Source organism: Cyprinus carpio, chromosome B14 (assembly GCF_018340385.1).
Source record: "Cyprinus carpio isolate SPL01 chromosome B14, ASM1834038v1, whole genome shotgun sequence".
NCBI lineage: Eukaryota > Metazoa > Chordata > Actinopteri > Cypriniformes > Cyprinidae > Cyprinus > Cyprinus carpio.
This window is the reverse complement of record NC_056610.1, coordinates 16,388,068-16,405,881: the sequence shown is the minus strand read 5'-3', so window position 1 is coordinate 16,405,881 and position 17,814 is coordinate 16,388,068. Positions and strand designations below refer to the sequence as shown.

General features: G+C 36.2%; 1 protein-coding gene across 1 annotated transcript in view; it reads right to left on the bottom strand.

Moving 5' to 3' along the window:
- Positions 1-8,448, bottom strand: part of LOC109101838 (fibroblast growth factor receptor-like 1) — a 35,203-nt gene extending 26,755 nt beyond the window's left edge. Inside the window, exons 1-2 of the mRNA XM_042738238.1 lie at positions 8,136-8,448; positions 7,850-7,939 (exon numbers count right to left, since the gene is read on the bottom strand). Of these exons, the coding sequence (XP_042594172.1) occupies positions 7,850-7,922 (73 nt within the window). The 5' untranslated portion in view covers positions 7,923-7,939; positions 8,136-8,448. The remainder of the gene's footprint in view (positions 1-7,849; positions 7,940-8,135) is intronic.
- Between the last annotated feature and the right edge of the window lie 9,366 nt (positions 8,449-17,814).

Below are 17,814 nucleotides of genomic sequence, written 5' to 3'. Positions count from 1 at the left end.
TATCTCTAAAACTGGGCCAAATTGGAAACACATGTACACATGCATGCAAACACACATGTAACATAATGTTCCCCTCAAAAGAAGTAAATACTGACATTTCCATATATATATATATATATATATATATATATATATATATAAATATAAAAATATTTTTTTTTACAGTTTTCTTCACAAGTGTACCACATTTAACTGATACAGTTTGCAGCTCTTTCAGACAGACAGACAGACGGGCAGACAATAACTCTGTCTCCAGTGCACACAGACAGACAGGCAGATAAGAGCAGCTCTGGTTACAGCTGTTTGTATCCTTAGGCATTTTCAACTCTGTGCCAAGTACATAATTTCTCTAACACAGGAATATGTACAACACAGTCCTAAGTGTAGCTCATTGAATCTGTATAAATGTGCTTATAGTAATATGCAAGTAAATTTATTTGAATAAATATTCTATAGAGAATCTATAAGAAGTCCTTATTAAAGAACTACACCAAAGATGTGTCTCTTTACAGAGATGCATCAGACATTATCCATTAAAATGTTATAAGTAACTGAAATAACCACAAATGTCAGAGCATGTCAAAACATCTCCAGGGCCCAAAAAGGCCCCTGATGGTTAAATCAAACACAATTAGTAATATAATAAAATCACAGCAAAAAATGTTTGCATAACTTACTATTTTAAATATTAATCACCAATTACCACTGAATTTGCATAGATTGCAGGAGAAAATCTGCATAATTGATTTAAAGTGATTTTAGTTTAACCAAACATGAAAGTTCTGTAAATAAAAAACCCTGCTCTTTTTAACACAATAAAAGTGAATGGTAACTAGAGACTATCAAGCTCTTTAGAAAGGACAATAAATAAATATATAAATAAAAATGATGAATTAATAAATAACTAATAACAATAATACTAGTAGCATATCTTATAGCCATTTACATTTTTGAGCAGACCCAAGAGAAAAAACATGGATAGTTGGCCTTATTCATGCAATTTTCATATGCACATGTTTATGTTTGTCAGAATAAGACAGGTTACAAGACCAGTAAGATTGATATTAGAATGACATTTGGTTTACAAGTTTTAAATATGTAAATATTTGCATGTAAACAGCAAATATTAAATATCTTTATATTTAAATGAGGTCTCTTCCTCACACAAATATCTTCAGGAGACTTGGAATATAGCATGCAAGTTACATTGACTAGTTTTATGTTGCTTGTTGTCATTTCTTCAGAGCTCATCATTCATATTCTGCTAAACTTTCTCCTTTTGAAAGAATGTAGTGATCCAGGTTTGGAACAACATTAAGGTAGAGTGAACATCCCTATTTTCACAGAATAAGAATGATTTTTATAACTTTATCATTATAGCTATAGTCCTTGGTGTGAACAGGTCTTTATTCATATTTGTAGCTAATAGTAAATTGACCAATTACTTAATAAAAAAACACATAAACAAACTTTGTGACTTACAGCCATTAGAATTCTGTATTAAACGAAAGCACAAGCCAACTAATCATTCAAAGCAAAGTATACGAAGCAGCCTATGCTTTTCCATTGCATTTGGCTTCTCTGTAACTTGGCCAAAGCAGCCAGAAACTGACGCCTGCATTACTGTTGTCCTGCAGAGGCAGATCACAGACACAGCATGGCTCCAACAGAGCTGCTCCATTATCATTTGTTTGATAAGCAGGGCCCGCCTGCAGAGCTGCATTATCTGTCTAATAAACCCAGAGATCCTGACACCTGCTGAGAGACCAGCTGAAGGGAGAGCTGCATAACTGAAGCCTGTTTTCCCTGTTCTTATCAAAGCTATTTCTACTTTAAAAGGTAGATCATTGAGGTAAATGGGGCATGAGGGCCAACATCTCCTGTTTACAACCCCAGAGTCTGGAACTGATTTAAATATCTGAGAGGAGAGAAAAAGAAACCCTTTTTCCTGATGTTCCTGTGGCTGCAAATATACCACGTTTTACCGTATCTGACCTCTTTAAAGAACACAATCCAGGCCTTTGATACATGTGCCTCTCTAAACAGCTGGTAACTGCCATGACTGTTGGATACACATTTCTGTCTTTCATCGAACTCTACAACCGGTAGAGTGCGTAAATCAGAGCTATATTTATTAGCATGGCTACGGTTTGTTTCGCTTCAACTTCAAGTATACGCTCTGCAGCGGCAATCATCTGCCAGATCAGAACAAACGTCAAAAAAACAGACAAATGTCAAGCTGCGCTGCTCATAACAGCCAGGCACCATGCCACAGGAACCCAAACATTTTCTTGGGAGAAAGCAGACAGCTTCTTTCCACCAGCAGGAAAGTTAGTGAGAAACAGGAAATAATCTGACCACACGAGAGAACAGGGATGCAAGAACATTTCTCAAACCGCTGTGTTCACACTTTGTCTGAGCTGACTGCTGTGTTTGTGTGTGTAAGGATTGCTGGAGGAGTGTCATGCCAATCTGAGCTGTCCATACTCATAGAAACCAATGAGGTATTGAGATTAAAGCAAGCAGCCTACACTAGTGTACACTTATCCTAGCTGTGATCAGATTCTTGAAATATTCTATGTAAATGTAAGTATTTTCACATTTTACTTGGATAACTACAGAAAAATCAGAATAACAGAATTGTGGTCAAAGCTATAGATTACACTAGCTATATAAAGCTATGAATTATACAAAGGAATATATTCTATTAATTATTAAATCAAACTGCTATTCAACAGGTTTTTATATGGTAGATCAACCAAGATGCTGTTAAAAAAAGACAAACAAGTATGTGAACGAGTTTGGAACAGCCAAACAGCCTCCCAAAAAACACTCTTGTGTGCCTTACATCATTGATTCATGGTCTGCAGTTGCTACATCAAAATATGCTGACATTAACACCCACCAAATGTGGGTGGATTTTAGCAGCGGCATGTAACACGGTCACTCCCATTAGCCACTTTGGCAGGTTGATGGCAAATGTAACATTGATTTTACGCAAGAGTTGAAATAAGTAGTAAATATTAAAGGTGCTGTATGTAAGTTTTTGACTCTACTAAAGCATAAAAATACCATATGTTTGCAGATATTTAAGAAATATGCTAAGTTAACATACTTGTTTATCTGTAAAACATTGCTACGGGTTATTCTCCTTTGAAAATGTGCGTTCCGGGCTGGAATGTCAGTCTCTGTTTTGGTTTGTGAAACCCGCCGACAGCCAGTTTACTCAATTGTATTTCGGCACCCTGGGTTGCCAGTTGGAGAAAAACACAGCGTATTTAATTTAATTCATCGTCAAGTGCGCACGTTCCTGTTGGTGTCGACAATCTGGCAACCTGCGTGCACATCATGTCTGATACAGTTAAGTAATATTACACGATCAAGAATGCTGTTTTCCTGAATATCCTGAATAAAACCATCAACACTGAAAATGTGACACTGATTCCATTCAACAGTTCAGTTAACGTTTAAAGCAGTTAAAATTAAATCACTTACATTTTATACGCAATATTATCTATTTTTGTTCTGTTTCAGCAGCGAAAATGGTTCCAAAAAAAGATCACAACAGAACTACGGCGCATTTCATAAGAAAACAATCGTGTTTCATGATTCAGCATTTTGAACGAATCGGTTGAGTCAAAGATTCAATGACCCATTCATATGTTTATTATATATATTAAAACATATATACATCATATACAAATTTAAGAATTTAAAATAATAGATGAAGCACACTTTTAATAAGATTAGAGAAAAAAAAGGCCTTTATAAAGAAAAAAAAATAATTGCCCTGGGGTAATTATTGAAAATATGCATATTTAAATGTCAAAGCTGACAGAACACCGATGAGAATATTACTTCAGAATAAATTATATTTACAACACAAAAATCCTATGTATTCCAGAAATGAGACTTTTACTCAGAAAGTGAATGACAAGGCTTAATGTTGAGCCCTATATATATATATATATATATATATATATATATATATAAGGAGAGGATTTATGAATTGCATCGATGTGACGCAACTGACGGTGGTAGGTCACGTGACAATGACTAAGTTTACATGCGCACAAATAATGTGATTATTTCCAATAATCAGAGTAAGGACTTAATCGCATTATATTGTTTACATGCCAAGAGCAAAGCTCTTCACTCCTGTTTACATGCAATTTCCATTATTCTAATTATTCACTAAGAATTGTCGTTATTTTTTTACTGCCATGATTCACATACCCCACTGCACAGCACAAATGATGGACTCAGAAAAAGCAGGTGTGTTACTGGCCACTGTTTTAATTTATTTCATCCAATGCAAAACACGGTTGTATTCCATGCTTTTTCAGTGACATAGAAATGTGATGGCAATTAGTTTGCCTACACTGCGGCGCATTCTACTCGCCGTTTCTGGATAAGGGTAAGGAACAGACTGGCGGCAACAATTTATGTTTTCCCTAGAAATGCGATGCTTTCTTCCCCGCCATCATTTCTATTCTGCGTATTACTGCAGGTCCATGTCACGTCATTTGTGTATGTTACAAGCACATGCGCACTTTGGTCATAGTGGCAATACTGCGATTAAGGTGTTTACATGCCTGTATATTTCAAATAAAATCAGCGTACACCACCAATGTTAATACGATTATGCTTGCTGTGATTATAAGTTTAATCACATTATTTAAATCGAAGAATTGCATTATTCTTTATAATCGCATTAATGTGCGATGGGTGCATGTTAATGCACTCAGTGAAAACATGGAGATTATAGCACGTCCAGATTACAATCACACTACACACATTCATACTATATAGAACATATTCTTTTTGTGGTCAGGAAGAAATTACTTATTCAGAAAAGTAACTATAAGAGAGTATTCTTGAATAAACCAGCCATCTGAATGTACCATTTGAATAAATGACCCAATGACTTATTAAGACAATCACTACTTCCACAAACTAGTGGTTTACTGTCATATTTAAAAGTAGCCTATCATTGCAATTTCCCACCATTTCATATTTATAGATTAAAAAACTGATTTAAAAGACTAAAATGTAAGAATTTGATATGAAAGTTGATGCGTAGATTTAATAAAGTTAGGAAAAAACAGCCCTTTACTGAGGTAAAAATGACCTGGGCTGGAAACCTGCAAAAAGACCATTTTAGTAGGAAGCAGTCAACATTAATCACATAAAATCATATAAAATGTTATTTCCTAACAACAAAATTGAGGCCAGTGAAAATTCTGAGTGGCATTTTGAAAAACCACTAGCCATAGTGGTTGGTGAGCAAAAAAGCAAATGTCAAGCCCTGGTTGTTGCTAATTTGAAAATGTCATATTACAACTAGCAGCCATTTAGTTATTTGAGAGATACATTTTCTTTCCCGAATAATTCACAGTTTTAAATGAACTGGCTGAACGGATGATTCAATGACTCATTCATTAATCTTTTGTTTCATTCTTGAATAAATAACTGTTTTTCAAATAAACTAGTTGATCTAGCAGGTCAATGATTCACTTAGAAAGTTGTCGATATTTTGTCAAAGTGATGTAACCAGCAGAAAGAATCACTAAACAGCCACACCATTAATGCACATTGACAGTCTGCTTGAATAAAATAAGATTTAAAAAAAAAATGGTTTCTGTAAAAATCTACATTAATTACTTAAAGTAGATGAAATTAATTACAGAAATGTTGGTGTTCAGATGATAAGGCAAGATTAATTGACCATTCGATAAATATATTCAGCGACATCTATGATCAATGGCAAAACTCATTTTAACTTTTGCGCTTTATCTTATGCAAACTTGTGCTTCGGTTGTGCTGCTTTAAGATTTTATTTCTAAATATGATCTCCAGATTTTATTGAATATCATGATCTTGAAAGTGCAGATACACCTGCTTAATTTCTAACTTCTCACAAGTAAAACAGGTACCGGCAAATAAAGCACTATTGAAATATAAATATAATCAGTAAAGACTTGATCTGCTCAAGCTGCTTTCCACCCTTTCTCTCTACAATGAAGTCATTTCTCTGCTCTTCCAGAATTCTAGGGAAACAAGTGTTTGTCACACAGTAATGATCTAAACACACAGTGCCAAAGTGTCATTGGAAACACATCCAGTAACTGTCTTGCCTTAAGCTCCATATCGTGTTTCTCCACAACATAATAGTCACTTTACCCAACAATGAACCCTCTTAAATGAACCAAGTGCAGTTGTGTCTGACAAAATCTATTAAAGCACAAAGGGTTTCCTGAAACATTTCCTAATTGTTTATTGAATATTACAGCTTGAAGAATGCCACTGTTTTAGCAAATCCACTAACATACACCTCATTCAGCTACCACTGCAAAGCCAGTTTACTGAAATGCCATATATCTTACTCCCGTTCCCTTTTAACACACAGATAGTGGGGAAACTGGGACCCAGAATTCCAAGAATGGCTGATAGGGGAAAAGGAAGAGCAATCCAAGGACAACACAGATTGAGAACTGTGTTGCTCAAGTGCTCATAGCACACAATGAGGGATAGAGTCAACAAATGGACCAGTAAACAGAGAAGACAATGGATTGTTTACTTAGTAGAGGTCAGGCTCAGACTTGTGGGTTAACCTGGCATTCTTATGGGCGCAATAATAGTAATCACCTTTAACAGAGTAAATACCACAGTTAACTCACCCAGATTTATTATGCCAGACCAAATAATGTTGTTTCAGATAATAGTGACATAAATGAGACCATAAATGGCTAAGCCACCATAAAAGATAAACAGGTCTGGCATCCCAGTATCAGTCAAAGCATAAATTGTAAAGGAATTTTAATCCGCGATAATACAAAATGAGCTTAGATATTGCACAACACACAGAAATGGCTTTTTCTTTCAAACACATTCATTTATTTCCTCTGAGAGGCAGTAAAATGTCCTTCGGCTCCCAGCAGGGTGATGGTGCATGTGGAGAAGGTCCACACCTTTCTGACTCAACTCTCCGATACGCAATCTCCAGCACAGTAGGTGTCATTAGTTAGACTTTGATTTATGTAAATTTCGTTTCAACTTGGCAAGGAACACTGAATTATACACCTCTAAATTTCTGTTACAGTTCAAGGAACAGGGACCTCTTGTTTGGTCTGAGACACCGCAGTGCAGATATAGATGTGAGACTTCAAAAGAATGACTGCGGTTAGTCTGCTGTGTCAGTAAACATGGCCGGCCCGTTCCCTGATGTGCTTAAAGTAGTCAATAAACAAATTGGGCAGCAAAAGGTCACTTTTTAATGTCTTGACCTTATAGCAAACTAAAATTGGTTCAGTAGAACTGTATTTTTTTATGCTATAATAACATCTTTGATTTATATAACAGTTATAACAATAACTAATATTGATACTTATTAACTAATCATTTCTACACAATTTTATTGTCAGTTTTAACTTCAAATGTTGAAAAATAAAAAATGCATTGCATTCAACTCTACAGATTATTGCTTAAATGTATTACAAATGGAATTTCAATACTTTCAATTAAAGTCAATTATAGCTTAAGTTTTTACAGTGCACAATACAAACCAAAATTTTTTTTTTTCAAAACCATGTGTATAACCCTTCAAAACCCTAAAATACTGAAAAATCATGTGATTTTATTGATGTATTTATTTGTGATAATATTTGAACACTTTTTGAGTGAAACATACAATGATCTTCTAAAAGTTACACTGAAATATGTTATTTGTGTGCCAAGAATATAAAATCAGCATTAGACCGCTAACTTCAGACTGTATCGTCAAAGGAAACGGCCTCTAATTATGTCCTAATGAATGAATAAAAGATTGATAATAGACAACATGACTCACCTCTAGCTTCACATGATAACGCCACGATCAAAACCCCTGTGAGAAAAGTCAAGCTTCCTCTCTCTGGAAACATTTTATGATGTCCCGCCACTAAAAGAAACCATGAGAATCATAACGATGGAGTTTTACACTACACAGCTTATAAACTGCGACGCGACAAACTAAAACACAACAGCAGCTTTCCTCATGAGCTCGTTAGTCGCGTCGCGTTTAGGCGTTTGTTTGCAAAGTAAATGTGGTGTAAATAGAACCTGGTGAAAGTAGTGCTGTGGTATTGAGTACTTACATGTCCGCCGACAGCAATTTAATACTGTGAGTTAATCAGTTTCTAATAGAAGGATGGAGACGAGCACCGAGCAGCAAGGTCTTCTTTTAAACGTCTTCAGATTTTTTAGTATTCTGTCCAGGAGAAGAAAAGTTCAGGAGTATTTAGGTTCCACTCGCCTCTTCTCTTGACATGACCCGTCAGCATCCCTGACCGTGGAGAGAACTGAAGATCTACAGCTGTGAATCACAGCAGCGCTCCTCCACGCCAACAGCTGGAGACCGGCACAGATTAATCACGAGCGCCTCCTGTATGCGCACAGATGCCATACTCCACCTGTGTAGCGGCCCAGCCATGGCAATCCATAACTATTAGATAATTAACTACAAAACAGTTTCGATAAGGTGAAATATGCAATGTCTTTCTTTCTTTCTTTCTTTCTTTCTTTCTTTCTTTCTTTCTTTCTTTCTTTCTTTCACCAAATAATTTATGTAGTACAAACAAAATAAAAACATTTGTATCCAATTACACTATTATACTATAACCACCTGCAACCAAGTAGCAAATAACTGTTTATGGTTTTGATCCAGTTAAAGACTTTTAGTTAGATTTCATACTTTTTTGCATTAATCTGCATTTGCTACATTTTAAACATCTCAGCAAATCAGTTAAAAAAACAACTTGCAGTGTTGTAATAAATAAAACATTTACCTTTAATGCAAATTCAACTCAACCGATTATTGATATTTATTTAAAGGTAAACCATGTTGTGTGTCATTTATTTATTTTACGTTCTTACCCCCTTGGCCTACTTGTCCAACCTTAACTCTAATAAAACCACATCCGTCTCACGCATGCAAAGATTGGTTTATATTTTATTACACCTCTCCGCCACTAGATGGTGGTCTAAGAATGTGTGATGTCTCTAACCGCCATCAAGACTCAATTCCCATCAAAATACATTATATCTCATATTCCTTGAGCGCCCTGAAGAGCTTAGATAATAAAATAAAAAAGTTGGTGTGCCAGCCCAAGACTAAAACTGTTTTCTATATTCCACTGGCTTTTGTTTTGCGTGAGGGTTGTAGGCTACCCCTTACCAAAAAGTAGTAGCCTATACTTCAAATTTATTTTATTAAGTATACTTAAGTAAAGTTCAAGTATATTTTTAAGTATACTTTATGCAGCAAGTATACAAATATCAGTGTCCTAGTAGTATACTTGTAAGTGTACTGTTTCAGTACTCATTGGGACTACATTATCCCACTTTCTATTATATAAAAGTATACTTTTAAGTATAACAGTAGCAAACTTTGAGTACACAACTAGTTTACCTCTATGTTTGTAGTTTGTACTGCAATTATACTAAAAGTGAACTTATAGGTATACTGACAGTTTACTAATTAAATACTTTGTAACTTTGAAGTATAGTCTTAGTAAACTATTAGTTTAGTAGTTTTATACTGCAAGTATACTCATAAGTTTTCTTTAAGTGAACTTTACATTATACTTTAAGTATACTGCTATGTCCCTATTTAGGTTTTAATTTGTTTATATTTTGTTATATGAATATCTGAACATACAAATCATCCAGAGAAAGAACAGGGTATCTGCTTGTAAACAAAAACATTTTATTCTAGCTTCATGCATTCTTTTTTTAAACACTTTAATGTCGGTAAGTTTCATAAAAAAATAAAGAAATATAATTTTGAACAAAAAGCTGAAAAATGACTATGAATTGGATCCAGAATGATAATCAAAACGTAGATGGAGTCAATCAACACCCCAAAGCTTGACTGTAATTATTACCTCTTCATCGGTTGACATTTTATTCCATAATGTTATAGGTATACTTAAATGTCATTTTAAGTATATTTCTGAGGAGTACATGAAGCCCATTTCTGAGAAGTACATAAAAAGTAAACTAAAAGCATACTTTCCTATTTTTTAGTTTAAAAGAAGTATACTAATAGCACACTTGAATAAACTTATTTTTCGTAAGGGACAGCAAAACAAATTACATGAATCATTTGAATTTATTGACTTAAACAACAAACACCAAAAACATTAAAGGTATACAGTACTTCACCCAAAAATTAATATACAGTCATTATTAACTCATCTTCATGCCTGTCCAATCCTATTTACTTTATTCTGAACACAAAAGAAGATATTTTGAAGAATATTGCAACCAAACAATTTTGGTGACCACTGACTTCCAGTGAGTTTATGTTTATCTTCCTTTATATTCCACAGAAGAAAAAAAAAGTCCATATAGTTTGGGAACAGCATGAGGGGTGAGTAAATTATGGAAGTGATTTCATTTTGGGTGGACTATCCCTTTGATCTGATTCTACCAGACAAGGTGTTTTGACTGCAGTTTTGATTTTCAGAAATGCCTTTTTATAGTATCCCACTTCTATCTCCGTAAATGTGCAATTCGATGTCACTGCACCCTCTTCATGAATCAAAAATGAGATTCTGTGGTGTGCAGAAGCTCCTGGGGTGGGGGGACTCTCCTCCTTTCCATCCATGTGATGCGGATTCCCAGAGCGATCTGGCGCTGGATGAGAAACCTCACATAGGTCTCCCACCACCCCCGTTACCCCCTGGCAGTCCTGCTCAGATATCTGGGATGAAGATGTCCTCAGCATCCACCCACTCTGTAGTCTTGATGGTGGGAGGTGATTTAACAGTGTTTTGTAGCCATAGGAGAGTTTGGCTCATTTCCTCTCTGGTATCATGCAGTTTTCTTCTCTTGCTTTTTGGATCACCCAAAAGTTGCATTTGGAGTTTTATGACTCTTCTAGCAAGTGCTTGCTTGGCTCAGCACTTTACACACAAATGCACACATACACAGACACTCTCTTCTATTGTCTGGTGTTGTTACAATGGTGTTTAAACTGCTTTTCAGAGGTGTTTTAGTAACAAATCGCACAAGGCTGACTAGACACTGGCTGAAAGGAACTGTCTGCTCTCCTGACATGTGTGATTGAAACTCTGTGGCAATACAGCGTATAGACACACTGAAAGGAAAATGTTAAAACTACCAGAGAACACAATAATTTGAGCCGTTTGAAGTAATTTATAACTTTAGGTTTGATTGCAGACTGATCCAAATGGTTACAGGCTTGGTAAATATGGACAGTGTTCCCACCAAGACCACCTGAGAGAAGCTTAGCTCACACGGCTGAAAATCATCAGGCAAAAGCATCATTCTAAGTGGGCTAGGTGAGCCAATGTTTTGTAATGTGGAGAATGAGCAGCCTTGGCAGTGAGCGCAACAGGAGCTTCTGCCCCATTTAAATGTGCACAACTGATTGATGGCATGAGATGGTTTGAAATGTTATTTGTAAAAATAAATAAATAAAACAAGAGAAAAAAGCGTGAAAAACATCACGTATCTCCGCTTGAGCCACCAAGGAAGAGAGGGAATGCAGGGTAAATCAGGTTAAGATATTTGGAGCGCAGATAAGAAAGACTTGAAGATTGAAATCTCTACAGTGTGTGTCTGTGCATGTTTAAAAGCAAAGTCCAGACAGACAGAAAATGCTCTAAAGTTCATCATGTAAACCAAACTGGAACATAAAATGTATGTGCTGCATTTGGACAGGCTGTCATTTTTGACACACACACACACACACACACACACACACACACACACACACACACACACACACACACACACACACACACACACACACACCAAAAGTTTGATATAACCTCTCTTAGGTCATTTGACAATATCAGAACACAGAAGGACAGCTTAAGGAATTATTTATTTAATCATAGCTTAAGGAATTATAGTTATTATCTACTTGGTACAAACAATAACTAAGCAATAAATTAAGAAAATACAGTGGCATATATGTCACTTCTGTTAGACGAGAGCCACTCTCATAGTTTAGATAGTCTTAGCTTCACATGCTGGGTTCACAGGTGACAGGTGTCTCTATCTGCCCCTCAGAAAGTAGAAGGAAGATAGAGGAAAAGGCAAATCTGAACTTTACAGAGCTTTACTCTCAACCCCAACAAACCCCCTCCTGTGTCCTCCATATAAACCCTTCCTTCCCTTGTAACAATGATCTACCTCATGTTGAGAGTCGCTGGCTGATAAGCCTTCCATTTTGCCTTTCAACTTCTGAACCACTTATTTTTACCACAGTTTCTGAAGAAGGTTTCTCACTCATGTTTAAACTGTCCTTAACTTCAACTTCCACATGTCGTCTTATTTGCTGTATCACTTCCCCTTGCATTCTTGCTCCATCGTTCATGCATATACAATCCTGATTAAACACTCAACAAATACACAAATGTGCATGAATCCATGCAGCGGGAGTTAGTGCTGTGATTATAAACTCAAGAGCTTTCATGTGCTTGACCTTAGAGCTGGCATAACTCAAAAGGGCCATTTTACTTTCTTTCTCCAGTTGACACTTCCATTATGAAAACTCATTATGACTGGTTTGTATGGGACTAAGTGTAGCATTTTGTGGATTTCAACTGCTCGTTCTGATTGCTTTAATGTGACGAGGGCCATCTGAACATGCATAGTGGTGAGAGGTGAGATACAGATCTTAAAATTCGTTGTACAGCAAGACGATCCAGTCTTTTCTGTATTGCTTATCTTACACCAAGGATTTTAGATGTTTTGATCTTGTCTATGTTCAGTATATGCAATCATTTGTTTAAAAAAGTGAAGAAAAAAAGTCCCCTTGTTTTTCCCTTCTCTGTGAAGAATGTATCTTTTTCCACCATATCATTCATTTATTCAGTACTGGACAATGTTCCACTACTGGGTTTTACATGGATAAAGAAAAAACAATAAGACTGAGATGAATCAAAGAAAACACATACCCAAAACAAATCTCTTTTGTAAACAGACAATGCAACAGACATTGAAGCAAGACAGTGCCTTTATCTTCAATTTATAGTCTATCATCTCACCAGTAGATGGCACTGTTGATCCATGTGGAGCTTTGTGTTGCGGTTTCTAAAGTCTTGTGAACCATTTTCGGGGCTGCAGACACTATGTGCACAATTGGTCATATATACCAGTATGTTCTAAGGCAGAAACACAATACACAGAGACTCAACGGACAAAACACCAGAGGTCCTCTAGATTAATAGCTTTGTAAATCTCAAATACAGAATTTTTACCTCAAGCCATTTATTATGAAGAGAAAAGAGAGATAAAGAATGACTCAAAAACCCATAAATTGTTGGCCATGTACAATGAAATGTGGGGCTATCTCTTGGTCTAAACACTTAAGTTCTTTCCACCTTAAAAATGTCATGTGGGACTGAAAACAAACCAAAAGACCCATCCACCATCCCAGATTTCTTGGAAAAGTATGCTTGTGGACATTTTTGTAAAATTATATTTTGTTGCTTCTCATAAGTTTCGCGACTTTCAAAGTAAAAATTTCAAACGAGTGACACTAAAAGCTCATTTCAGTTTCATTCGAAAAAGACAAATATATATCTGGCAGCGTTTTATTACATTGGATGTACATATCACAACAATTTAGAAATGAAATGTCCTATGAATGGTGCTAAAAGCATAAAAATAACATACCACCTACTCTTAAACCTACTCTAAACCTAACCTATAATGTTAACAACAGCAAACATGAGATAAAAACACAATTTCTGAAGTAACCACACATTCAGTATGCATCTACAAGTCTTCAAGCTCTTTTAGCAACTTGTGTTTCACAGGACTCATAACAGAGTGCTGCAGTGCTGTATACCAGGTGAACTACTGAGCAAGTTTACATGTCAGAAAAGCCATATGTATGGAGCTGGTTATACAAACATCAACATGTATTAGGTTAGAAATTATGCACTATGGTTACCATATTAACAACATATTAAAATCGTTATTTAATTGATAATCTGCCCCTGTAATCATAATATGTGTGGATAAGAATAAAAGTGGTTGGCTTTTGACTGCCTCTAGTGATCATTTGAGCTGGTGAATTTCATGTATACCATAGGTACGTTTTTTGGATTTTTACAAAAATGTAGGTAGAGGCATGTTTTTCCAATGAGCCAATGTTGCTCTTTGCATAGCTTGAAGCAATACACCAAACATGATGCAAAACTCTGGCCAAATGCATGCACTCCTGGTAGCTTCTGGTGGCCAAATGAATGTGCAGTGGTGACTTTGGATGCAAGATCTAGCCATCACTTGGATGTCTAGTGGAGACAAAGTTTGCATACTTGAAAGAATGGAGTGTGAAATAAGATGAGACATAAGAAATGTCTACCTAAAATGACTTGAGCAGCACATTGTGTTGCTTCCACTTTGAACATTTCTGATGCACCAAGTACAAAACCATTAGTTATCTGTTGATTTCACTTCAAGGTATAAAGTTGCTGGAATTGACAGACTTTAAACCCAGTGAACTGGCATACACGTAACAAAAGTTTAATTTAACTTGTTCAATACTGCATCAGTTTGTCCCATTATTTTAAGTTCAAATAGAGTAAAAAAAATTCTCTGAACAGTATTGTAGATTCAAAGAAAAATAGGCCCCTGTTTTCAAGAGCATAGCTAATGAAAAAATGCTTTCAGAAAGAATATGCAGACAAAAGCAGCAGCAACAGGATACAAAGTTTAGCTTTAACAGTGTTGTGTGAGCGTTGACACAGACGACTGTTCATCACTCACAGGTCAACATTGTGACATCGGTCTTTTCTCTGAATGCAATGGGAGTTTTTCAAAGGCTGAATCACAAGGCTTAACATTGACCTTCTCAGATGACAACTCACAGAAATCATGGCTTGGCTGCCCTCGCAGGTGTTGAACAACAATGCATAACATGTTCTATAGTCATATATTGCAATTAAACATTTCAGTTTTTAATAATTCTATCTGTAATCCATTGTCAAAATTACACAAAACTGCAGCAATTGTTAGTAAATTCACAAATAATTACAAAGAAATGGCAAGTAACACATTGAACACATTGGAAGTGGAAAGACTGACATAGCATTTTCTTATAAAACTTACTCCAATAATCTTTGTTTTATTATAACTTCAAGAAATCATATTTACAATGTCTAAGAGCACTATGCCACTCAAAATGTTGTATTTTTCTATTAGGAATGGTTGTAGAAAAACAACAACAAATGGAAACAAATAAGCCAGCTTCGGTATGGGTTTGTACAGCCTATTAAATAAGATTAACTGGGTGTTGGTATTGTCAAGCAACATAATTCTGTACATCTAATTGACAGCATGTGTAGAGTAAGTTACTTAATCAGTCTGCAGATGTTGTATGTTAAAGTCTACCAAAATGTGAAATAAACAGGCAGGTAACTGCTGAGGCAAAGAAACTAAATTAAACATGTAAAAGAAACTTAATTAGGTTATCATCAGTCTGCCTGACAGACTCAGGCCCACAACAGGAAATTATTTGGGATCACAGCCATATAATCATTCACATACACCTACACACAAAGATACACACACACACACACACACACACACACAATTATAGTGTGCTTAATATGAAAAGAGAAAGATTTGTTTACCATGTCTGAATGCATCTGCATACAATTGCATGTGGCGAACAAAACAGCAATGGGGAAGGGAATCAATACAATGTTTTGGGGGCAAAAAGGCTTCTGTTACGAGGCAATGTAGTGGTTAAAGATCTGAGCTGGTAACCTAAAGGTCACATGAAGTGTTGCTGAGCTCCCCTTTCATAGCTGAGCCCACTTAACCCCAGGCTGCTTAAAAATGCTTTGGATTAAAAGCATCTGCTAAATGTCAAATAGCCATACTGAGCACAAATCCCCAGTGCATAAAATCATCAGCTGGATGTAAATTTGTGTACATCTATCAGATAAAACAGTCCTATCTCATCTGCAAACACACCACACCAGGTGCCTCTAGCCATGAGAATGATCACTATATGGCATGGCCTCTTAGACTGTTCTGCTTTTATAAAACAGTTAGCACGCACTATTAAAAAAAAAAAAAAATGTCTCAAATATTTTAATTCTTTAACTGCCATCTTTTCTATAATTAACAACCCACCTAATGCTATGTGTATTAGTGGTGTGAACTTCTGTCCACACATTTCTGCAGATTACACTGTTACGCCAGTAAGTAAAAACAAATGACAGTCTAAGGTGAGTCACTGATTCATCACTGCTCAAATGGTATGTTCAAAAACACAGATTCCTTCAGGAATTAAGTCTTTATAAGTGAGACATTGAATAATTCACTCAATTGATTCACTCGAGTCACTCAGTTTGACAATAAAAACATTTATAGCCAATCGAGTCAATTTTAAAGAGCTTGAGCATTTAAAGTGGCAGATGCGTTTCCGCGTGTGTCACTTCTGAGCAGCGCATGTGCAAAGCCAAACTCATACGTCATCCTCTCGGAGCTGCTTCCATGTACAACAGTGAGCGCAAGCTACATTAAAGTATACATTACATTAAAATAATATTTTTCTTACAAAAACACATCGATTCGCTACAGGATGCCTTTGTTCATCACCCCGGAGCCATGTGAGACACTTTTTTTTTATGGATGGGCGCTTTTTATTTAACTTCTTTTGGACTGAAGCATTGCAACACCCACTGACTGCAATGATAGTGCTTGGAATAGCCAGGACAATTTTTTATATAACTCCAACTTGATTTATCTGAAAGAAGAAAGTCATATACACCTAGGATGCCTTGGGGCACAGCCTAAAACATAGCCTAATTTTCATTTTTGGGTGAACTAACCCTTTAACACTTTGATACTGTGTATGTTGTTGGGCAGAAAGTCGGATTCAAGAGTGTAATTGGTTTTAATCATGAGATGCACAAGCTAAGACAAGGACAGGAGCCAGAATCAAGACTATTCTTCTTCACGCTGAAGAGGCACCAAGTAGTCTACTGCGCAGTATCGGTCTAAAACACACACAAACCATACACAATCATGTACACGCACGAGCACACTCCTTTTTCGCTTCTCATTTGTATCATCAGCTTAATGACTGGATTGGGCAGTTTGCCTGAATCACTCTCAAGCTCGGGCCAGAGTGCCGGTGGCTTTATTAACTTGGTCTGTTTCCAGGCTTCCCATTACCAAGTCCGGCTGTAATTCCCATCCCATTCTGCCTTTCCGCTCTGCATCATTTCACCCGACATCACCCTATCCGCTCGCATGGCCTATTCTCACACCCCTCCATTCCAAAATTAAATTTACCCTGAAGAGAGAGAGAGACAGAGAAAAAGTGTGTGTGTGTGTGTGTGTGTGAGAGAGAGAGAGAGAGAGAAAGACATGACTGAATTGTGCAATATATATCTGTATGGTGCAGTGAGACATGCTTGGAAAGCTCTTTCTTATTTCTCCAGCAGTTAGATTCTTACTTCGTCTGTGTTTCTCAGGCGCTCTATATCATCTACAGAGAAAATTCAATTAGTTTAAGAGTACAGTGAACACACACTCAGCCCCAGACAGTTTGAAAGTTATACAGTTGTAATGGTTCTTTCTGTAAGTAGACCCAATAAAAATTATATTTTACTAGTCCTTGGTGAAAAGCCTTAGCTTCTGTTTTTATCGTGTTCCTCGGGGTAAAAGTAAGGTTGAACACACTAACAAAAAAGTTTCAGACGCTGACACTTAAATAATGATTGAAATGACAGTATTACCAAGAGATGTTATTGGACAAATGGTCTTGGTTCATAT